Source organism: Schistocerca serialis, chromosome 2 (assembly GCF_023864345.2).
Source record: "Schistocerca serialis cubense isolate TAMUIC-IGC-003099 chromosome 2, iqSchSeri2.2, whole genome shotgun sequence".
Classification (NCBI taxonomy): domain Eukaryota; kingdom Metazoa; phylum Arthropoda; class Insecta; order Orthoptera; family Acrididae; genus Schistocerca; species Schistocerca serialis.
This window is the reverse complement of record NC_064639.1, coordinates 415,440,966-415,467,000: the sequence shown is the minus strand read 5'-3', so window position 1 is coordinate 415,467,000 and position 26,035 is coordinate 415,440,966. Positions and strand designations below refer to the sequence as shown.

Sequence of the window (26,035 nt, the reverse complement as noted above, 5' to 3'; positions counted from 1 at the left end):
TGGAAGTGTTCAAATGTTTCTTAGTTCTACATTCTCTCTCATTGTTCAAATTTATTTCTTAAATTTTCATTTTTTTAGAAGTGGGGTTCAGTTTCAAAAACCTGCAGTCTACTGAATCAACCAACACTCTCTTCATCTTTTTTTACAAATCTGTAGAGTTTGTAATTAGCCTGAGAGTACTATTATCCACATATTTATCTCTGTACTGCTGAGTTTCCTCTGATTTTTAATCAGGATCACTCCAGAGATTTAGTTTTTCACAGATACTTTTCTGTAATTCAGTGTCAGAGCCTTTGAAAAGCAATATCTTCAAAATATATTTTTATTTATTTATTTATTTATGTGTTTATTTCACCTGGCAAGATCAGGACCTTCAGACAATCTTACATCTAACTTCAGTTTTCCTTCGGTTGTGTTGTATTGTTTTATTGATCCACTTCGTCATTTTTGTACATAGACACCAATTAATATTGGGCAATTCAGTTGTTATGAGATGAGACATCATTAATTAATTTGGTGATTTATATATCTGCTATGTTCCTTAGCGTTTTTCAGTCAAACTGTGGTTAAATCTCACAAAAATATACATGCATGAACAGCTACACTTCTTCTGAAGAACTTTACTGGCAGAAGTAAAGCTGTGAGTACCGGGCGTGAGTCGTGCTTCGGTAGCTCAGTTGGTACAGCACTTGCCCGCGAAAGGCAAAGGTCCCGAGTTCGAGTCTCAGTCGGGCACACAGTTTTAATCTGCCAGGAAGTTTTATATAGTTATTGTAGTTAAAAAGAATGCAGCATGATTATAGTTTACAACAGCAGGTGTTTTTTTTTTTTTTTTTTTTTTTTTTTTTTTTTTTTTTTTTTTTTTTTTTTTTTTGTGGCACTAAGTCATGATACTCTTCAGAAGGATGTTTACAGTTTTTGTACCATCTTAAAGACCATAGTCTGCAACTTCAGCTTCTGTCTAAATGACACAAATTTGAAAATGAAAAGGTATTTACAATTTATACAACATACACAAATATTGATTATTTTACTGACTGAAGGATTCCGATGGAACGCATCACAACTATAGAAGCTGCTGGCTTCCCTAGCTGTTATACAATGTAGGAATAATTTTCATCACCACAGTAGTACAATTTATTTAAAACACAGAGTTTTAGAATCAGTTTAAAATTCTGTAATTTTTTTTGTTTTAATGTAATGTGTTTAAACATTACAGTTTGTATGGTTCATGATCAATTTATAGTAGTAACAATAGTAATAAATTAGGATGCTCTTTTTCAGTATACTGATGGATGCCAATGCAGAGCTTAAATAACTGCTAAAAGTTCTCTCAGATATCGTTAAGAAGATAGTAATGGAGATCTTAATTTTTCTACTTTGGCACTATAAAATTCAAGATCAGTTACTTCATGTATTGTGATATATACTTGCATACAGATCAACAACACTGCCATTGACAAGCTCAGTAATGTTGGCAAATTAACACCTTGGCCTTGTAGTCATCTGCAAAAATGACAGTGTCAAACTGGAATGTGAATAATTGGTCCATAGTCAGACTATTGTCATGAATATTTCAAAGATAGTTCAGTATGTCCAAGTGCACAGTCCTCTCTGAGGCATGTTTATGAGAGACACACTATTCCACAATGTATAATATGTTTCTGAAGTAGGTCTGCACCAACTGAAACAACTTTCCAGGACATTGATTGCTCTGCATTTCTATTTGTGGAAATATCTCACCTGATAAATTAAATATGACAACTGCAACACATGCTACAGTTGAGACATTTGTCTTCAAAACCAGTCCAACCTGATCTAGGTTTTTCATAGTTTCCCAGATTAATTCAGGTGAGGGGTGGAACAGTTCATACTATAAGGCCAAGGTGGACTGCCAGTCCCATAGCTGTCAAACTAGACCTGTAAGTATGTACATGCCTATACATTTGAATTATGTTATTTTTGTTTTTCTTAAATTCCAAGGCCATGACATGTCCAGTTTTGTAGTAAAAGTGGTCTACAAATGAATAGGACTGCTGCTGCTGCTGCAAAACCTACATGGAATGAAATTGGTTTGAGAAATACAGATACCTGTCATATTATGAACTAACCATTTCAGTGAGAGATGAAAACTGAGCTTTTACATAACTACAAAAAGAACACATCTCTTACACTGATAAGAATAAAAATAATAAAAAGAAAAAAGCATTTTGCTCAGATCAACACATGGCTTCATTTGAGTACTGAGATTCAGTATTGTTGCTATCTCCCATTCCATGCCCAACGGACGCTACAGGAAGTCACTACAGTGGGTATGAAATACTCTTCACCGTGCACTGTGCAGCAGATTGCACATTATATGTGTAGGTTATTTGAATACATGGTGTTTGTTCCTTCGAAAGAACAGACACCACACAGATCCCACAACTGTTAAACATTATATGTAAATTGAAGGGGGTCACTGTTAGCAGCTGCAGCAGGACATTAAGCGGAATCTGTGGCGATGAGTGAATATATGTACCGAACCGGAATTCGAACTCAGTATCTCCTGCTTACGAAGTCGGTGCAGTAATCACGTCTGCAACTGCACAGACTATCTCAGTACACCTCATGGCTGATCCACACTATCACTGAGTGCCACCTATATGCAGTCCCTCTCCATTATACTGCTGTTCACTACTTAGAGATTCCCACAGGTGGTCAGATGTGTCTGTGCATTCACAGTGAAGAAAGTGGATCCTTGCCCAGCCAGGTTTATCAATTATTTTAATGTATGATGTCTGTTCCTTCTAAAGAGCAGACACCATGCAGATCCTGCAACTGTGAAAAATTACAGGTAAATTGAAGGAGTGTGGATAGGGGACACTTGGTGGAAGTGTGAATCAGCTGTGAGGTGTACCAAGAAAGTCCATGCTGTTGAGATAATGCTGTGACCCGGATGGCGCAATGGTTACTGCATCTGCCTAGTAAGCATGAGATCCCAGGTTCAAATCCCTGTCCAGTACAGATTTTCCACATCGCCTCTAATTCCGCTTAATGTCCCACTGCAGCTGATAGTAGTGGCCCGCCTTCAATTTAGATATAGTGTTTCACAATTGCGGGATTTGCAAGGCATCTGTTCTTTCAAAGGAACAGACACCATGCTTTCAAGTAATTGATAAGCCTGTTCTTTCAAAGGGACAGACACCATGCTTTCAAATAATTGATAAGCCTGGCAGGGTAATGGATCCACTTTCTTCAGTACGAATGCAAAAATATGTCTGTCCTCCTGTGGGAATCTCTAAGTAGCGAACAGGAGTATAATGGACAGGGACTGCGGATAGGTGGCGCTCGGTGGGAATGTGGATTGGCCTTGAGGCATGGCGAGATAGTCCATGCAGTTACAATAATACTGCTTCTCGGATGGCGCACTGGTTACTGTACCTGCCTAATAAATAGGAGATCCTGGGTTTGAGTCCCAGTCCAATACACATTTTCGCTCATCGCCACTGATTCCGCTTAGTGTTCCACTGCAGCTGATAGCAGTGATGCCCTTTCAATTTACATATGTATAGATGTATATATTTGTTCTCACATTAGAAAATTGTTGTGCCTAACACATTGTTAAATAAATCTCCAGTAAGACCTGGTATATTTCATGATATTTATTGTAACATATTTCACCTTCATAAGGGTGTCATTATTAACTGTAACTGAACAGTACAGATTTCTGCATAAAATACATGTCATCTATGTTAACCATTTTAAGAGAATGAAAGGATCAGTTTTTTTTTTCCTCTCCCCCCCTGCCCTCCTCCCCCCCCCCCCCACCCCCCCCACCGCCACCGCCACCACCAAATTGTTCAAGGATGTCAGGAAAAATGTTGGACAAAATAAGATGTTTTTAATTCAGAAAATTATTTTTATTCAGTTCGCATTTATGCAAAACTGTGGGAAACTTATCATATACACTCATAAGTGAGGTTTTGCACATATGCAGAACTGTGTAAAGTTTTTCACACTAAAAGGTTATTAACGGTAAAAAATATTTTTTTCCATGTCAAATTAACAACAGATATGAAAGAATTAATGACATATTTGAAAATTAATGAAAGACACATGTTTTAAACACTATGGAATGCAAGAAAGCAGTTTTTGTCTTCATTTAAACATAAATTCACTCTGCACTTTTCACACTTGATAAAGGTATAGCCTTTGCAGTTAGGGTGTTTGCATGTTGTTCTCTTCTTATTCCACACTGGCCAGTGATCATAAGGATCTAATCTTACTTCCTTTGGAGGTAGTGATGATCCCTTATATCTCATCCTTTTTATCTCTATTGGATCTGTGCTAGCTGGCCTACCTCGTTTTTTTGCTCCAGGACCAATCTGCAAAGAGTTTGAGCCAACTCAGTTCTAAATTTCTTCTGATTCATTGGCATGTTTGCTGCTGTTTTTTCCATTAGTACCCTTCTGTACAGAATCCATGAATTTATTACAATTATATCAATCAGATGGAAAAACAAACGTAAATACCAGCATTTGGATCTAATCTTTATATGACATCTTCCAATGTTGCTATCCAACAAATCTACATTTCCCGTATGTGAGTTGTAAACAGAAACAACAGCTGGACACTGCACCATTCTGTGCTCTCTCTTCTTTCTGTCAAATCTTGTCACTTCAGATTTTGGCAGCTCACCAACAAATGTAGACAGGAAACAGACATTATTATTATCTTTATAGAAAGCAGAGGCAATGTCCACATTGTCAACAGTAGTGATGTATTTCTCAGAATAGCCACATACTTCCTTCTTCAGTTCCATTTCACTTTGAAATTTGCAATTTGGTATCCTATTCGTTTGTATTGTTCCTACACTCTGGATCCCAAGTTTGAAAAGGTATACAACTAGATCCATAGAGGTATATTATCTGTCAAAGTAGATTTTGTAATTCTGATACCTTGGAACTTCCCTTATGAGGCAAATCACAACGTTTCCAGTTGCTCCTATATCTGGTTCATTATCTATCCTGAATTTTGGATTATTTTCTTGCCCACTGTAGATTTCAATTTTGTGTGCAAACCCCATATCCCCACACAAAGCAAATAGTGTATACCCCCATTTATGTGGTTTGTCTTTCATATAAACCTTCATGTGGTGCCTTGCTTTGGTTGCGCAGATTTGTTCATCAACTGACAAATAGTCACTCATTGGAATCAAAAGACATTTTTTATTCACATGATCAATTATAGGGTTGATTTTGTACAATTTGTCATGATCTTGACACTCAGGATCTAGCCGCTTTGTATTGTCATTGAAATGCAAAGTGGCCATCAGACTCTCAAAGTATCTCTGAGACAATGTCTGTTTTACTACCTCAACACCAATAACATCATTCCAGAAATCACGGGCAGCAGTAGGTGGAGCCAAAGAACTAATAATACATATGCCTATAAGTTTATGAATGTCATGAACATTGCAATTAAATTGCTTGTTTTGATTTTTTTGTGTGCTGTAAAGATTAGTTTCATCAACAATTTTTGCCATTAATTCATCATTAAAAAATATTTAAAAAACTGATATGGCGTGAACAACTCTAGAACTGACTGTGGCAGTGAGGACTTTCCTTTGAATATAAATTTATCATTTCCAAATGAATCACTTTGTTTTTTCCAGATGATTCAATTTTTCTGAACCTTTTGGGTGTTTTTCAGAAGCTTGTGGTACCTGTCCATCAGCAACAGCTTCATTCTCATCATCCTTCAAACAATAATTTTTGAATTATGTGTATTAACTACAGTAGCCACAGGCTCGCTATCACTATCTGCAGATTACAGATCATTTACGTTTATTGTCGGGTCTTCATCTGAATCGTCAAAATCTAACTCATCTTCACTGGCAGAAGGACATTCTAGGGCCATGAATTCTTCACACGTCATCACTTTACGCCGTCCATTGTCGAAATATGAGAATGACTCCATTACAGCACTCAAACTATCACGATAAACTAGAAAAAAGCAGAAAGAAGGAAACACTACTTTCTCATCCTTCAATTGTGGATAGAAGTATTATTACGCACTACTGCACATATGCAAATGAAATTGATTTGTATACTACTCACATATTTATTAGCAGAAATACAAGATGAACGGAGCCCGAATACTCTCCAAAGGTCGTAGAAGCACTACAAATTTTTTGCATTCATGTGTTCTTCCATTCAAGTACTAACAATCACTGCCGAAAGAGAGCAATGTCAGCCTGATTTACAATGCTACTCACAGCGACACACGTTGTCGCATCATACACTCAGTAGCGTATTCTAGTGGCAGAATCTTATCAGTTACTGTCATAATACAACATAGCACATCAGCAAAGCAGTTTCAAGCATTAAACTTTAACAATGGCAAAAAGAGAGTTGAAACTTTGCTTTGCACATCTGCAAAGCAACGCAGTGAAGGGTTAAATTAATTACAATAAAAATCATATCTGTTCCTACTTGACATCACCACCTTTCACCCTGCTACAAAAATAAACTTTTTCTCTTCTGGCATTGAACCTATTATCAAACAAATCCCAGCACAATGTTATAAATTATTCAGTCAGCCGTACTTAAATACCATGATTAAGCTGAGGATTAAGATATGCTTCTATTAATATCTTCCTGCGTATTAACATATGTATCATCAAATTTCCAAGTCTGGCTCAGACTTCATACACTCAGTATAACTTACTTAGACTACTTGACTAAGTACGCAGGAGCAGATTTTAGTTCACTGTTTTCAGCTGGAACAGATTCATGTGATGCCCAGTAACTACTGTGGTCCATGTTCTCTCTGGTAGGTGGCTCTACTATCACCACATCTCATTCAGGCATCATACAGTATGTGTAACAGAGTAATTACAATTACAGTTAACATAAATTATAAAATATAAATTCATCCTTTTCTTAATTGCTCAAAAAAAATTTGTTTAGCAGTTCAACATTCTGATGGGTGGAAGTGTACCAATAACACCCACCGAGATCAGCCTTACAAAATGATATCTTACAATGGCTAAGTGTCAGAGTACAGTTCTAAAGTTTTCTCCATTCAGTCCCTAGCCATAATGGAAGGCAGGGGCACTTCACCATCCACAGGACAATCTGTAATTAAGCACTGTTGTGTCCAAACTGACCTTCACATTGAGGACAGCTTTGCTTTAGAGTCATTAAATTTATTTATCACATAACAGGAAGTATTTCACATTTTTTCACTAAACACATTAGTAATAGTAACAATGAATGTTTCTTACATTTATGTGTGGATTTATGAATTCCTTAAGAGACATATATGCTTCTGACAACTATTTTCTATATACTCCTGATTTTGAAGAATGGGGGTCAGCCAATGATGAGTCAACGATCGCATTCCGCTGCACCGACTGATTCACCAAGTTTGCACTCTCGTAGCAGGTCCAAGAGCCCACGTCGAATTGGTGATCATCGTAGCTTATCTCCTCCAGAAGCAAGGTATGTTTTATCATTGTATAAATAAGTTTGCTTGTAATGAAATACATTCCATCATTAAACAGAGATAGGCAAATTTAGATTTGTATCTTTCATCTGATAAATGCAAGCCCTTTAAACCATTTACCTTGTTTTTTATTGATGTGAGAAATACGGGAAACTGCCTTTTGCCACACAATAATTGATAATAGGCATGATTAAAATGTTCAAAAAAAAAATTTTGGAATAGCTTTTTCATGATGTTTTTCTTTAGCCCATATGGAAAAAATGGTTGTAGAATGTTGAGTATATGAAGTACTTACATTTTGTATAATTGATTTGAGTCTAAATGGAAAACAAACAAATGTGTAATATATGCTATAATACAATAGTTTTAAACAAATTGGAATGCATAGAGGAAATACTGGAACCTGTAAACTGCCTCAGCTTTGGAAGTTGACACATAATAAATAGCAGGAAGCTCATGATATTTTCTTAGTTTATCAGATTAGTAATAGTGTAGTCTTGATGTGCATTTCAGTAAGTTTATTACTGTGCAAGAAGATTACAAAAAGCTGTCAAAGTACTGCAAAAAAGACAATGATGTTTTTCGTCTGGCCTTCCAAGAAAATAATATCCTTGTAATTTCCGGAAAAAACTTGCATTCATGTGAACCATATTTATCCAACAATAAAACAGAATTGCTGAATTTATAATATGCGTTCATCTTTACTCTGGCAGTGAAAGTCAGTATTGTTATTAAGTGTAATTGCTTCATGACCAAGTGGTGTTTGGCAATACATATACCGCTTTTTTTAAAAAACTGTAATAAATAAAAAACATCTGTATAGCTTGATGATCTAACATGCCAGTTGGACACAATTTTGCCCAATATCCCTCAGAAGGACGTACAACAACTCTATCAATCATGGACAAACAAAATAACTGCTTGCATAAGGACCAAAGGTGGACCAAAATGTTATTGGGTTGCTCAGTTTGTCAAGCTCATTCTTTTGAATTTGTTGGTTTATCTGTACATGTACATCATATCTACTGATTCCACCCCCCCCCCCCCCCCAACATACCCACACACCCACCTTCTTTTTTTTATATATATATCCTTTTGTCTTTCCCTCTCCTTCCCTCTTTCCTGATGAGGCAACAGTTTGTTGCGAAAGCTTGAATTTTGTGTGTTTGTTTGTGTTAGTTTGTGTGTCTGTCGACCTGCCAGCGCTTTGTTTGGTAAGTCACATCATCTTTGTTTTTAGGTTTATTCCCACGTGGAATGTTTCCCTCTATTTTTTATATATATGGTTATAATAGAGGGAAACATTCAACGTAGGAAAAATATATCTAAAAACAAAGATGATGTGACTTACCAAATGAAAGTGCTGGCAGGTCGACAGACACACAAACATACACACAAAATTCAAGCTTTCGCAACAAACTGTTGCCTCATCAGGAAAGAGGGAAGGAGATGGAAAGACGAAAGGATGTGGGTTTTAAGGGAGAGGGTAAGGAGTCATTCCAATCCCGGGAGCGGAAAGACTTACCTTAGGGGGAAAAAAGGACAGGTATACACTAGCACACACGCACATATCCATCCACACATACAGACACAAGCAGACATATTTAAAGACAAAGAGTTTCGGCAGAGATGTCAGTCAAGGCAGAAGTGCAGAGGCAAAGATGTTGTTGAATGACAGGTGAGGTATGAGTGGCGGCAACGTGAAATTAGCGGAGATTGAGGCATTGAGGCCTGGTGGATAACGGGAAGAGAGGATATATTGAAGAGCAAGTTCCCATCTCCGGAGTTCGGATAGGTTGGTGTTAGTGGCAAGTATCTAGATAACCCGGACGGTGTAACACTGTGCCAAGATGTGCTGGCCGTGCACCAAGGCATGTTTAGCCACATGGTGATCCTCATTACCAACAAACACTGTCTGCCTGTGTCCATTCATGCGAATGGACAGTTTGTTGCTGGTCATTCCCACATAGAAAGTTTCACAGTGTAGGCAGGTCAGTTGGTAAATCACGTGGGTGCTTTCACACGTGGCTCTGCCTTTGATCGTGTACACCCTCTGGGTTACAGGACTGGAGTAGGTGGTGGTGGGATGGTGCATGGGACAGGTTTTACACCGGGGGCGGTTGCAAGGGTAGGAGCCAGAGGGTAGGGAAGGTGGTTTGGGGATTTCATAGGGATGAACTAAGAGGTTACAAAGGTTAGGTGGACGGCGGAAAGACACTCTTGGTGGAGTGGGGACGATTTCATGAAGGATGGATTTCATTTCAGGGCAGCACTTGAGGAAGTCGTATCCCTGCTGGAGAGCCACATTCAGAGTCTGATCCAGTCCCGTAAAGTATCCTGTCACAAGTGGAGCACTTTTGTGATTCTTCTGTGGGAGGTTCTGGGCTTGAGGGGATGAGGAAGTGACTCTAGTTATTTGCTTCTGTACCAGGTCGGGAGGGTAGTTGCGGGATGCGAAAGCTGTTTTCAGGTTGTTGGTGTAATGGTTCAGGGATTCCGGACTGGAGCAGATTCATTTGCCACGAAGACCTAGGCTGTAGGGAAGGGACCGTTTGATGTGGAAAGGGTGGCAGCTGTCATAATGGAGGTACTGTTGCTTGTTGGTGGGTTTGATGTGGACGGACGGGTGAAGCTGGCCATTGGACAGATGGAGGTCAACGTCAAGAAAAGTGGCATGGGATCTGGAGTAGGATCAGGTGAATCTGATGGAACCAAAGGAGTTGAGGTTGGAGAGGAAATTCTGGAGTTCTTCTTCACTGTGAGTCCAGATCATGAAGATGTCATCAATACATCGGTACCAAATTTTGGGTTGGCAGGCCTGGGTAACCAAGAAGGCTTCCTCAAGGCGACTCATGAATAGGTTGGCGTACGAGGGGGTCATCCTGGTAGCCATGGCTGTTCCCTTTAATTGTTGGTATTTCTGGCCTTCAAAAGTGAAGAAGTTGTGGGTCAGGATGAAGCTGGCTAAGGTAGTGAGGAAAGAGGTTTTAGGTAGGGTGGCAGGTGATCGGCGTGAAAGGAAGTGCTCCATCGCAGCGAGGCCCTGGCCATGTGGAATATTTGTGTATAAGGAAGTGGCATCAATGGTTACAAGGATGGTTTCTGGGGGTAACAGATTGGGTAAGGATTCCAGGCGTTCGAGAAAGTGGTTGGTGTCTTTGATGAAGGATGGGAGACTGCATGTAATGGGTTGAAGGTGTTGATCTACGTAGGCCGAGATACGTTCTGTGGGGGCTTGGTAACCAGCTACAATGGGGTGGGCGGGATGATTGGGTTTGTGAATTTTAGGAAGAAGGTAGAAGGTAGGCGTGCGGGGTGTCGGTGGGGTCAGGAGGTTGATGGAGTCAGGTGAAAGGTTTTGTAGGGGGCCTAAGATTCTGAGGATTCCTTGAAGCTCTGTCTGGATGTCAGGAATGGGATTACCTTGGCAAACTTTGTATGTGGTGTTGTCTGAATGCTGACGCAGTCCCTCAGCCACATACTCCTGACGATCAAGGACCATGGTCGTGGAACCCTTGTCCGCCGGAAGAATGACGATGGATCGGTCAGCCTTCAGATCACAGATAGCCTGGGCTTCAGCAGTGGTGATGTTGGGAGTAGGATTAAGGTTTTTTAAGAAGGATTGAGATGCAAGGCTGGAGGTCAGAAATTCCTGGAAGGTTTGGAGAGGATGATTTTGAGGAAGAGGAGGTGGGTCCCGCTGTGACGGAGGACAGAACTGTTCCAGGCAGGGTTCAATTTGGATGGTGCCTTGGGGATTTGGATCATTAGGAGTAGGATTAGGATCATTTTTCTTCGTGGCAAAGTGATATTTCCAGCAGAAATACCACATATAAAGTTTGCCAAGGTAATCCCATTCCTGATGTCCAGACGGAGCTTCAAGGAATCCTCAGAATCTCAGGCCCCCTACAAAACCTTTCACTTGACTCCATCAACCTCCTGACTCCACCGACACCCCGCACCCCTACCTTCTACCTTCTTCCTAAAATTCACAAACCCAATCATCCCGCCCGCCCCATTGTAGCTGGTTACCAAGCCCCCACAGAATGTATCTCTGCCTACGTAGACTAACACCTTCAACCCATTACATGCAGTCTCCCATCCTTCATCAAAGACACCAACCACTTTCTCGAATGCCTGGAATCCTTACCCAATCGGTTACCCCCGGGAACCATTCTTGTAATCATTGATGCCACTTCCTTATACAGAAATATTCCACACGTCCAGGGCCTCGCTGCGATGGAGCACTTCCTTTCACACCGATCACCTGCCACCCTACCTAAAACCTCCTTCCTCACTACCTTAGCCAGCTTCATCCTGACCCACAACTTCTTCACTTTTGAAGGCCTGACATACCAACAATTAAAGGGAACAACCATGGGTACCAGGATGGCCCCCTCGTACGCCAACCTATTCATGGGTCGCTTAGAGGAAATCTTCTTGGTTACCCAGGCCTGCCAACCCAAAGTTTGGTACAGATTTATTGATGACATCTTCATGATCTGGACTCACAGTGAAGAAGAACTCCAGAATTTCCTCTCCAACCTCAACTCCTTTGGTTCCATCAGATTGGCCTGGTCCTACTCCAAATCCCATGACACTTTCCTTGACGTTGACCTCCGTCTGTCCGATGGCCAGCTTCACACGTCCGTCCACATCAAACCCACCAACAAGCAACAGTACCTCCATTACGACAGCTGCCACCCTTTCCACATCAAACGGTCCCTTCCCTACAGCCTAGGTCTTCGTGGCAAACGAATCTGCTCCAGTCCGGAATCCCTGAACCATTACACCAACAACCTGAAAACAGCTTTCGCATCCCGCAACTACCCTCCCGACCTGGTACAGAAGCAAATAACCAGAGCCACTTCCTCATCCCCTCAAGCCCAGAACCTCCCACAGAAGAATCACAAAAGTGCTCCACTTGTGACAGGATACTTTCCGGGACTGGATCAGACTCTGAATGTGGCTCTCCAGTAGGGATATGACTTCCTCAAATCCTGCCCTGAAATGAGATCCACCCTTCATGAAATCCTCCCCACTCCACCAAGAGTGTCTTTCCGCCGTCCACCTAACCTTTGTAACCTCTTAGTTCAGCCCTATGAAATCCCCAAACAACCTTCCCTACCCTCTGGCTCCTACCCTTGTAACTGCCCCCGGTGTAAAACCTGCCCCATGCACCCTCCCACCACCACCTACTCCAGTCCTGTAACCCAGAAGGTGTACACGATCAAAGGCAGAGCCACGTGTGAAAGCACCCACGTGATTTACCAACTGACCTGCCTACACTGTGAAGCTTTCTATGTGGGAATGACCAGCAACAAACAGTCCATTCGCATGAATGGACACATGCAGACAGTGTTTGTTGGTAATGAGGATCACCCTGTGGCTAAACATGCCTTGGTGCACGGTTAGCACATCTTGGCACAGTGTTACACTGTCCGGGTTATCTGGATACTTCCCACTAACACTAACCTGTCAGAACTCCGGAGATGGGAACTTGCCCTTCAGTATATCCTCTCTTCTCGTTATCCACCAGGCCTCAACCTCCGCTAATTTCAAGTTGACGCCGCTCATACCTCACCTGTCTTTCAACAACATCTTTTCCTCTGCACTTCTGCCTCGACTGACATCTCTGTCGAAACTCTTTGCCTTTACAAATGTCTGCTTGTGTCTGTGTATGTGCGGTTGGATATGGGTGTGTGTGCGAGTGTATACCTGTCCTTTTTTCCCCCTAAGGTAAGTCTTTCCGCTCCCGGGATTGGAATGACTCCTTACCCTCTCCCTTAAAACCCACATCCTTTCGTCTTTCCCTCTCCTTCCCTCTTTCCTGATGAAGCAACCATTGGTTGCAAAAGCTAGAATTTTTTGTGTATGTATTTGTTTGTTTGTGTTTCTATCGACCTGCCAGTGCTTTCGTATGGTAAGCCACATCATCTTTGTTTTTGACTTACCAAACGAAAGTGCTGGCAGGTTGATAGATACACAAACATACACACAAAATTCAAGCTTTCGCAACCAACGGTTGCTTCCTCAGGAAAAAGGGTAGGAGAGGCAAAGACGAAAGGATGTGGGGTTCAAGGGTGAGGGTAAGGAGTCATTCCAATCCCGGGAGCGGCAAGACTTACCTTAGGGGGAAAAAAGGACAGGTATACACTCGCGCACACACACACACATATCCATCTGCACATACACAGACACAAGCACACATTTGTAAAGGCAAAGAGTTTGGGCAGAGATGTCAGTCGAGGTGGAAGTACAGAGGCAAAGATGTTGTTGAAAGACAGGTGAGGTATGAGCGGCAGCAAATTGAAATTAGTGGAGATTGAGGCCTGGCGAATAACGAGAAGCCGTTAAAATCGCTGGTTATTTTCATTTTGATCTAAAAGAAAAGTATTTAATCGCTTTTCATTGCTATGCTAGCATTTGTATTTTGCAGCAATAATATTCTTAAAAGTAACCACAATGTTCACAATGGTTCAAAGTTGTAAGGATGATAAATTTTAGTAGTTAATAATGGAAGAAAGTAACAGCTATGATTTTGTTATTATATATTGATTTATGAATTTGTAGTTGACAGCTGATTAGCAGAGACAATACAAGGCTACTTTTAAGTAATGGTCAGTGAAGAAATAATGGCCAAAGACAACTGTGTGGCAGGATGAACATTTTCTTTCACAGGAGTGAATTTTACAGCAAAGGTCAACACTCTATGAGTGGCTTCATGTGACATTTGATGGGAAATGAATGCATTATGCTTTGTGTAATCACATTAGGAAGCAACATGATTATTATAAAAGTCCTGTGTATTTTGATATGGTATCAATTGTTATGGCTCATATTAAGAGCATTTAAAGTGGTCTATCAGGAACGTGGACCATGAAAATGTTCCATTAATGGTCATATTAGATACTCTGGTTGGTTAGGAATTCCTTGTCTGAATACCACAGTATTTATGTAAAAAAATCTGATGGATGTCTAATGACCTGTTATTATACTGATCGAAGGTTGTTCCAAGAAAAACACAGGACTGATTGCATTATAGATGGATTGTTGGTATTGGTATATTTTAGAGGACACCTTCCCGGGTGATGATTCTTCTGGAAAACCTGGAATTCTCAGGGAATTACATTTTGCAGGGAAGTCTCAGGGAGTTAAGGGAATTTCATAAAATTGTAGGGAATTCTGTATTTTTAATTGAGCATTGAAACTGAATTTATTGAGTTCTACAAATCACAAATTTTAAAATATGTGCTATCTCAAAGTGTTTTGATAGTATGAATATTATTCCACATCAATTATCAGTGTTTCAAAACTGCCGTTAAATGACTGCTTATGGCTAGTATGTGTATGCAGCACAGCTGAGAGGAGAGAAAAGTCATAATTGTGGTATGCTGCCTCCTCCCCACTGAACATTAATTTGTTGGATAATTTTCCTCCTCACACCTGGAATTCTAAGGAATTTTTTTTCCAAATTTGAGTAGCCACCCCGATGTATGCTGTTATGAATAGACTTTAAAATGATTGGCAAGAGTCCATGTCCATATTTATAACATAATACAGTAAGAGTATCAAGAAGAAAGAAATAATTGTAGAATTACAAATGAAAGTGGGGGTAACAGTGACAGTGACCAAGAAGAAGAAGAACAAGACACAGAAGGTGACGATACAAAGTGGTGGTATCGCAGACTATTAGCTCAGATAGGAAAGGAAGAAGAAAGGGGAAGTAAAACAACAGAAACTGAACTTAAAATTAAAACTGTATGTAAACTGTTTTTCTTTACTTATATCTTCTTTTGATTGCCATAATTTGGGCAATCACTAATTGTTGAATTAGTTGTCAGTAACTAGTGTGGGAGATCTTAACATATTTTGTATCTAATGCATTACGTCCAAGATAAAAGCAGCCCCACACCATTAGCAACATGTCATGATTTACTTACTTTCTGCTTGCTCAATCTTTCTGATTACATGATGGGTATCATCAGTTGTCACAAATTTGGTTGTTGCATTGTGAGATTCTCTGAGCAATTCTGTTAAAGTATGCCATTTTCTGTGAATGAAAGGGTGTGTATAGCTGAAGGTTTCATCGGTACTGTTTCATTTAAGAAGACCAATGAAATTTATCATGAATAGTTGTAATATTCCTGCAAAACGTTGTGTGCAGAAGGTGATAGCATAAGACTGTGTAGTGGTGATGTCTGTAATTCTAATCATAATGATAAGCCTTTAAATTTCACTCTAACATTGGTTGCAGACAATCTGCAGAAAATTAGTGCTATCCTGAACAAACCTGTCAGATGACTTTTGCAACACACAGGTCGAATGTACACCTTCTCATTGTGAACTTGGCCCACCACTGTATTTTATGAGAGATAAAGCTTGGGTTTCACATTTTGGGCTAAGTGAGTAGTCAGACTAATTGCTACTTGTACACGAGAAACCATTGCACGGTACATCAAATTCCTTTTTATCTTAGAAACTGGAGTTTGATTTTAACTTTCCAGTAATCAAGCTATCAGTCCAAAGCCTTTTGTAACCGCTGTCAATAGAGAAGTTTATCTTCGCATTATTCCCAGTGAAAGGGAGGTGAAAGGTAGTACTATTTTTTCCATCATCATTGTCTCGTATGCATCAAGTCTTAACAAAAAGCAAATGTTTCTGGTTGCCTCACTCACTGGACTTGTCTGCATGTGTATTTTATCTTCGGAGATTTTTGAAAGGAAAAGTCTATAAAACAAGTCCAAATAAAAACCAGCTGAAGGAAAAATATTCTGTAGTATCGAAACAATTGGTGTTACTGTTCTTCACTAGTGTGCAGTTTGTTATCTAATGGAAAGTGACACTGCCTCTTTTTGTGGGGTCCTGGGTTAAATTCCCACCTAGGTTGAACATTTTTTTCACTCAGCAGCTGAGTGTTAATGTTGTCCTAAGCATTTCATCTCATCTTCATCACATAGCTACGCAAGTTGCCAAAGTGACATCGAATAAAAAGACTTGCACCAAACTATAGAACAATCATAGATGAGATCTTCCAGACAATAATGCCATACAACCATTTCATTTTTTATAATGTGAATGTAATATCACAAGCACAGAAATACTTCCAAGGAAACATTGTCAACTTGACCTCATATTTTAAGGAGAAAGAGGCACTCTTGCAAGCTAACAGACCCTGCAATGCATCACACATGAAAATTGTGGACATTTTGCTGAGAAGTATGCAGTTATGATCTTCTCAGAATGCAGTCTTTAAACTTTTGTATGCACCAGACGTGTGTCACTCAGTCTACCCCCTGCAGTCCCCTAATGCCTGAGCACAAAGTACAGAACAGTGAAGTGAATTAAAACTTTGTGAACTGCTGTGAGGTGGAACAGGTTGTGCTGGCTTACTGCCATGCCCACAAACTACATCCAAGGTGTAGGCATGGGTATCGGCAATTAAATACATGTGATTACACACAACACATTTATTCACTGCAATATACACCAAAAACTACAATAATTACAGTGGGGGCAATCATGTGACTGTGATGAACGCCCCAACCACTGATCATGCAGGGTATATGATCCTCAGTGATCAAGTGCACAGTACAGGCTTGTGGCCACAGAAGGCAATGTACGTGTGTCCGGGTGAGCATGCAAATGTTTTGTGTCTCACAGATGCTGTTAAATTCACGAGCACAGGAAACGTAGCAAACGAGTAGCAGCTTTTCAATTTGCGTGCATTGTGCTCGACCTATGTGGACCACAGCTGGCAAGATTGCAGAATGATGCAGATGTCTGTTGTGTAATGGTGGCTAGCTCGCACTGCTCTCTTTGTGTTCTGCATGCCCATTTGTGCCACATTATTGCCATGCTTTACCCTAATGGTACTTTTGCCTGGGGACATAATGTGGATGAATGTTGGCCCATTGACTGTGTCAGCTGCAACTGCTGGGCTGCTGTCTGAGGCTGCCACACACATCCTCCTTTGTGGAGCAGAGCTCGGTAGGCACAAGAGGAAAAAATATTCCATCTGCAGCCAGCATACATTTGTGCTTCATGCACTTGTGATGACAACATGAGCATGTTGGCAGCCGTACATGATGGCAGAGTTAGCATGAAGATGATAGTGTGTAATGTCATGAGTTGCTGGTGGGTCACGCGGAAGTGTGTTTCTGTATGGCCTGCCAGAACAGCACTGCCTGTTAGCACTGTGCGGGAACTGTCTGTAGTGTGGCTGCAGATCTAATGTACAGATGTCACCCCAAACAACACTGATACACAAACAAACTTTAGTTAACTGCTACGAAACATAAGAAATGAAGTGTTGGTGAAGACACATTGTTTGTAACACTAAATTCATATGCAAAGAACAAGATCTCATTGATGATGGGGGAAAAAAAAACTAAATAAAACGTTCCTGGTTATGCACAGTTCATAAAGGACAGTTTTTTTTTGTTTGACAAACTCGGTGCGGAAACATGACGTGGCACTCGATACGGTCCTGGCGCTCGCAGCAGCAGAGACTATGGAAAGTTTAACGTGCATGAACATGGTGTTGTTAGAACTTGAACAAGGCTTCTGGGAGAACATACCCAGCAGCATGGGAGGCAGTGTCTGGACCTCAATGGGGATGTGACGTGGTAACTGGCATGTTAGTCGATTTAGTCTCAATGCCTGACCTGGCAGAGGTGCAGAGACATGACAGCGATTCCAAGGGCTGTGACAGGTGATCAGCTGGTGAGACAGGTAGCAGTATCTGGAGCTTGACTGGAGATTTGTTATTAGCTGGTGAAGTGTCTCTCTGAAGACAGGGCCTCAATGGCAGGTGGCAGGTGGTGTGCATGCTGGCTGCTGTGAGCGATGTGAAGACATTATGATGCAGCATGGGCGTTTGATTCAAACATGGTGACTGGCACATCGACGTAGTCCACTGGTCACTGTGGTGTCAACATCTATAAGCAGTTCACTAACTTTATCTCTAATACCTTGTATATTTTGATGAAATATACTAATTCCCTCGTTACTCAGATACCTAAGCTTTGTCAAAAGCGGTTCCTTTGTTAGAGAGACTTCCCTTAAGCAGGAATACCTATCAGCTGACTTCAATCTAAAAAAGGTGCAGCTCTAACAACCACTACTGCAGGAATTTTCCCGTGAGTGATCATACCACTCACTCCTATGCTGTCACCTATAAGCTTTGCCAACCTCCCCTTCCCATACCTGTTGGGGTGCACGCCATGTCTAGTGAAATCTGTTCAGCTGATAGACTCCACCGACACCACTGAAATGTGACCCATGCTTTCTGTCATCAGTGCATCCCCAAGTCTCATGTTATTACGCCTGACGGCTGTATTAAGATGAGCCCGATCGTGATGCTGAAACAATTCCACAAAATGCACATTCGTGTTGCCAGTCTGAGTGGCTATCTTTTCCAGGTCACCATCTATGTCATACTCCCCCTCCCTATCAATACTATTACCAGCCCCACCCACAATCACTACCTGATCCTCTTTAGTAAAATCCCTACATAGCCCCCCTATGTTAACAGTCATCTGAGCCAATCCTGCATTAGGCTTCACAATGCTGGTGACCTGGTACTCACTCCAAACACTTCCTGCAACTGCTGGCCTACACCTCTGCCATGAGAACTACCCAACAGCAGTACCTTCTTCTTTCTCTTCGACTTTGCAACTGTCCTAGCCACCGTAACTGCTGAGGTCTGCTGCATATTTCCTACATCTACAGCTACTAGAGATTCCTCTCGACTAGACTCTTGACAGTTGGTCATATCTATTGCAAACACTAATAGTAAAACTGTATGAAAATCTCCTTCTCCTAGCAGATCTCTTGCCAACAGCCAGTTCCCATTCCCCAACCCCCTTCTCCCTCCTCATCCTATCTAGCTCCTCCTGTGCATTTTTCAACTGCACCTGAAGGGCACAGATCTTACGCTCCTGCTCCTCTATCAACGTACTCTTGCTACATAACCTGCAGTTCCAGGAGAGGATCTCACCAGAATGCCCACTGGCTTCCCCACTGCATTCCTCCCAGTGAAAATACTTCGAACAGGTCTCACAGCGCAATCCACTACTCACGATTCTACGGCAAAGCCCACACTTTTCACTCATGGTAAAATTTTACAGTTATTGAAACAAGAAAACTACTTTATCTAAGTTCCGCTACGACAATAAGAAGATGTTAAAAAACTGACTACAATAATCACAAACTTACTCTACAAGGGAAGTAACTACTATTATTAAAAGTATTAATCAACATCAAATGAGAATATAACAAAAGACTAACACAAAAAGAAAATCAAACGTCTAATGACACAGTAACGAAACTGAAAACAGTTCCCAAAAAGTTCTTCTGAAATTATTTCAACAGAAAACACCAAGAACACCGGTTGAAGACTACTAAAGTTCCTAAATAAACCACTATACACAAACAATTAATTAGTACTTAGCTTTCGATGCGCCGCTACAGCTGCAACTGGTCAGCGCAGAATGTAAACACAGGTAAGAGGTTAAGTTGCTCGATACGAAACACTCACAAATATCAGGTCACAACACAAGAAAGGCAGAGGTGAATGAAGAAACCACTAAAAGTCACTTATATAGTAAATATTATCACAAAAACCATTAAAATATATATCTGAAATCTAAAAATATATAAAAACATAGAGAGCGATCTCACACGCAGTCACTCGCTTATGATGTCACCCCAAAGATCCTCACTTAATAAACTCAAAAAGTGTGCGGTGGTAGTCTCTGTCAAGAAATACACCAGTTTGACCTTGTCAGTCGGACTTTAGCCAGCCTACCATTGTACTCGATGTCTAACATCTTTCCACTGTGGGTCATCACATGATGTGGTTTAGAGTAAAATGGGCAAAGTGGTTGCTGTGCTGTGTCTGGACAAAGGATCACACAAGTAGAGTGCTGTAGGCCTGTGTGGACAAAAGCTTTGCCAGCACCATAGCACATCAGTGGGTGCAGACAGAGACTGGCTGTGAGACTGCACGGGTGTTCTGCTAATGATGGGGGTGAGGTGTCGTGTGGCAGTGAGAGTGAATTCTCTGGGGATGGTGAGGGACTGACCGCAGACAAGGTCTGCAGGTGAGATGTCGATCACTTCCTTTGGTGTTATGCACAGGCTGAGGAATACAAGCAATAGTGCTTCCATCCAAGCAGTGTCCAATGAAGACACTCAACCCTGCTGTTAGGCACTGGGTGGTAACTTGTCATGCAGTGTAGCTGCTTGCCAAGCAGTCAGGTGATGTGTTTGACTAGCGCAATGTTGAACTGGCAACCATGTCATCCATACTTATGTGACCGAGGCAGCTGAAGCATGCCACCTAGGCAGTAGCAACCATCTTGGAGGGATGTCTGCAAAGGGTGTTGCCGCCGGCCATAGGGTGAAGTGGTCCTCCATTCTAAGGAGGTAGTGCTTGCCTTGAGATGGAGGACGCAGCCCTATAATGTCCGCATGGACATGTGTGAAGCAGTGTGTCATGTCAGGGGAGGCACCGGTGGTCATGTGGGTATGCCTCCTGACTTTGGCGCACTGGCATGCCATACAGGTGCATACCCACTGTTGAAAGTCCTTCTGGAGTCAGGGTCAGACGAAATGTGGTGCAATGAGCAACACAATGGTGTTTGCACCAGGATGTGATAACCCATGGACAGGGTCAAATATGCTGCATTGCAATTTTGTTGGAGAAATGGGCAATGCGTGCCTGTCATAGTATCACACCGAATCTTCCAGGAAGAGTCAGGGATGGACACCTGTTCTAGATGTAGGCTGCTGTAGGAATAGTGTTCGAATCTGTCCAGTTCTCCATCACCCTCCTGTTCTTGTGTGAGGTCTTCAAAGTTCACTAGGGGTGAGATGACTGCACAATCATGGGACAAGCAGTTGGCAATGACGTTGTCCATCTCAGAAATGTGTTGGATGTCTGTTGAGAAATGGTACATATACTCCAATTGCTGTAGTTGGCACAGTGAACAGTTGGTGTTGTTGGTGCGGAAAGTGTGTGTTATAGGTTTATGGTCCATGAAGATAATGAAGGGGTGAGCTTCTACCAACAAACGGAAGTGTTTCACTACCTGATACACGGCAAGCTGTTACTGGTCATATGTGCTCCAAGGGCGATGTACTCCTTACTTTCTCTAGAAGATTGTGGCTGCCAGCTACGTTCAGCGGGTTGCTAAAGTGCTGCACTGATAGCTAACCCTGCACCGTGTATTGGATGAGCGAGCAGCACCGCTTCGTATAGGCACCATTTAGATGCAGTAAAACTTTGCTCCAATCCATGAGTCCAGGTAACAGGAGCCCTTTCTTTCACCATGGGGCCATGTTGCACTTCAGTCAGGGGTTCCAGCCCCACAGCAGCATTGCACAGGTGGCACTGGTAGAAGTTGACCATTTTGAGATAATGACGTAAGCCTTTGTGGGTTTCTGGGTGAGACATGTGCAGGATCACCTGCACTTTGTCCGGCAGTGTTGTGAATCCAGTAGGGGTGATTAGATGACTGAGAAACTTAAACTCATGAACCCCAAATACTCATTTCAGTGGACTGATCACTATGCCAGCCCTGCTGATGTGCCAGAAAATGGTTGTTACATGGCTGTGATGGAATTTGTGCCTCTTCGAGAACACAAAGACGTCGTCCAGGTACATGAAGCAGTATGTTATCCCTCGCAAGAGACCATCCAGGACAGCATACTCTCCAAGAGCCTAAAAGAAGTGGTAACCACTGTGTTTTTTATATGTCCTTAGGTGCTCGGTGATCTGCATGTATGCCTTCATGCAGTTGATTTTACTAAAGACAGTTGCATCTGCCAAGGAATTTCTAAAATTCAGCAGATGTTGCACCAGATATCTGTCTGGCACTGTCCTTGAATTTAGCCCACAATAATCCCCAGATTGGTGCCACGAATTTGTCCTTTTTGGGTACCAAATGTAAGGCAGAAGACCACAGGCTCCTCAATGGTTGGACGACGCCTCGTCGTGACATTGGCTTGAACTCAGCCTTTGCAACCGCAAGCCTGTTGGATGTGAGGAGACATAGGCAACATGAGATGGAGGACTGGGGGGTGGTGATGATATGGCGGAGCGTGTTGAATGCTTGATGTCCTGTTGCACCCTAGATGGGCAAGTTAGCTCCAGAAATTTGTTTAGAATATCTGTGAATGTTCTGGAGTATGCCACAGATTTACAGTGAAGAAGGTGGCCTGCTATTTCTATCCCATTACCTTTAGACTCGTAGTGTCAATAAACTGGATGTTTGCGATATCCACAAGCAACTGGTAGTGTCCGAGGAAATCTGCACCCAGGATCAACTCGTTGCATTGGCCATGGTAAACCTCCATGAAAATGTGTGGCACAGTCCAAGATCCATAGTCCAATGATGAGTGCTAAGCTGTTGGCTTTGTGGATTAAACAAAACACGCGCTCCCCACTGTGGTGTATGCAAAGTGAACTGTCGCCACTCGTTTGCTACATTGCTTGCACCCACAAATTGAACAGCATCTGTGAGACGAGAGAACATTTGCATGCTTGGCTGGACATGCTTACGTTGTCTTCTGCACCCACAAGTCTGTACTGTGTGCTTGATCATTGAGGAGTTTATACCCTCCAGTATCAGTGGTCAAGCTGTTCACTGCCACCACTTGATCGCTCACATTTTATTTATTATAACTTCTCGGTGTATATTGCTGTGAATAAATGTGTTGTGTGTACCTATGTGTATTTAATTGCCATCACCTGTGCCTACAGCTTGGACTTAGTGTGTGGGCTTGGCAGTAAGCTGCCCCACATACAACAGATTTGAAAGCAGCGAAGAACCACATGTTTTTGCCTACAGATGAGTACATCGGAGTCATCAGTGAGGCTTACAATGTGTTGTTCTTTGCCGCTTTCAAACCTGTTGTAGTGTGGGCTGGCTTACTGCCGCACCCACCCATTAAGTCCAAGCTGTAGGCTAAGTGACAGCAATTAAATACATGTGGTTATGCACAACACATTTATTCACAGCAATATACATTGAAAAGTTATGATAATTACAATGGAAATGTCCACGTGGGAGACCACATTTGCGCAGTGAATGGCTCAGTGACTCTCCTCAGAGATCAGATGTACTGTACAGACTTCGCCACAGAAGACAATGGATGCATGTCCAGCTGAGCATGCTAATGTTCTCTTGTCTGGCAGATGCCATTTAATTCATGGGTGCAAGAAATGTAGCAAACAAGTGTTGGCTGTCCAATTTGTGTATGCGATGGTGGCATTGTGCTCAACCCAGGTGAATCACACTTTCTGTGATTTCAGAATGATACATGTAAGAGCAGCTAGCTCGCACTCTCTCTTTGTGTCCTACACACCCACTAGTGCTGCATCATTGCCATGCTTTGACCTAATGGTACTTTTGCCCAGGGTTATGCATAGATGAATGTTAGCCCATTCACTGTGTCATCTGCAATTCCTGTGCTACTCTCCAAGGCTGCTACAGCTGTTTTCATATTTTTAATGTGCTTTGTACATTATGTTAAAGTGTATGGTTTCTAACCTATAGCTGAATAGATGTCTTTGCTCCAAATATTTTTAATGAATGAAACAAATCAGTGTGTCATTAAAGAAACAGCATAGTGCTATTTAATTATCAACATCACTGTTGTGCATTATTTTCTTTGGATTTTAAAATTAGCACTGTTGAAGTAAAGTAACCTTGCAGGAACTGCACCATGGTTCAATGTGATTGGCGTGATTAAATTGTAAATCAAAAGTCAGTAACTTAATTTCACAATAATTCTTTAATCACTTAAGGCTATTGATTCCAATTTTGAGATGTATATATAGCTGCATAATATATATGAAAATACTTTTAAAATAATATTTAATGTATATGTAAGTGAGATTGACATATTTTGTACTTACATTACTTATTATAAGGCACATTCAAAGGAAAACAGGTCACTAGTGTAAAGTAACGGTAATGATTTTGTTACTTCAAAATTGTAGTTATACTCTCTACATATACTCAAAAATAGTCATCAATGCTGTAGGCACATTTATCCCATTTCAACACTAGCCAGTCGATTTCATCCTTGAAGAAGCTAGTAGGCTGCTGTCGGATCCAGGCCTGGAACCATCACACGCTTCATTGTCCATTGCAAATCGATGTCCGTGAATAGCTTGTTTTAGAGTTCCAAACACGTGGAAGTCACACGGTGAAAGGTCGGGACTGTACAGTGGATGTTCCAGCATTTCCCACCGAAACTGCTGCAATGTCATCTTCACCGCATTGGCTGTGTGTGGGCGGGCATTATCATGCAGGAGGATAATGCCATTGGACAATGTGCCTCAAAGTTTTGACTTGATAGCTCATCTAAGGTTCTGTAAAGTGGTTTGATACCACTGGGCATTACGGTTGTGCCCCTTGACAAGCAGTGGGCTCTTGTGGTCAAAAAAGGAGGACATCACGACCTTACCACAACTGGTGTGCATGGCCTTTGATTTCTTTGGAGGTGATGAAGTTGCATGTTTCCCCTGCTTGCTGTGACACTTGCTTTCTGGTTCGAAATGGTGACACCATGTTTTGTCACCCGTGACAATACATGACAGAAATCTGTATTCCTCCTCATGATAATGTTGCAGATTGTTCAAAGGCAGAGTCATTCGAGTATTGTGCTGTTCGGCGGTCAGTTGGTGGGGGACCCACTGCGCACAGATTTTTTGAATGTTCAAATGTTGATGCATTATGTTGTGGGCAATGCCCACGCTAATACCCAGTAACTAATGGATCTCATCCACGGTTATTCTGTGGTTGTCCAAGACCAAAGCATTCCCTTCCGCAACCATTTCCAGTGTGATTACATGATGAGCCTGTCTAGGATTAGCATCATCTTCCAGTGACTCGCGGCCCTCAAGGAATCGTTTGTGCCATTCGCCAACACTTGAACGACTCAGACTGTACTCACCATACACAGCTTTCATCTGTCAATACATTTCAAGGCGTCCAACTCCCTCTGGCACCAAAAATCGAATCACTCCTCAATGTTCCTGCTTACTCGCCTGCATGTTTGGTAGTGGACAATAACTTGTGTGACCACCTTCTCTTCGACATGAAACCACACTGGCGCTATGCAACATCAAACAATTCGCACACGTCAGTGTCTCTACCAATAGATGGCACCATCATACCTGCAGCTACTTGGAGCCACCTTACGTGTAACACAATGGTAGACGCACAGACCAGGTTTCTTTTGAATGAACCTCATAGTATTCACATAGAATAACGCGTTCTCAAACAAGATTTAGAAACACATTGAGCAAATGTGTCATCCAGCCATCTCCCCCTATCCATCGCCTTCAACATTTTGCAAATAAGAGGGCTGTAGTTGTCGCTTTACTCTTGCTCGAGCATTAGATGGCTGCAATGGGGCAGAGCAAGTGACAAACAACTGGTTCACTTGTAAGTTTAAAAGCTGTACTTTCAAGAGGCCATGACTGCATGCAGTTAGAATGATGACCCAAATTTTCATGCAGGATCAA

The 26,035-nt window shown here is 41.7% G+C and overlaps 1 protein-coding gene across 1 annotated transcript in view; it reads left to right on the top strand.

Annotated features, from left to right (window-relative positions):
- The window catches only part of LOC126457260 (regulating synaptic membrane exocytosis protein 2), a 1,246,504-nt gene that overhangs the window by 609,572 nt on the left and 610,897 nt on the right, over positions 1-26,035 (top strand). The window contains exon 14 of the mRNA XM_050093425.1: positions 7,351-7,487. Coding sequence (XP_049949382.1) covers positions 7,351-7,487 — 137 coding nt within the window. The remainder of the gene's footprint in view (positions 1-7,350; positions 7,488-26,035) is intronic.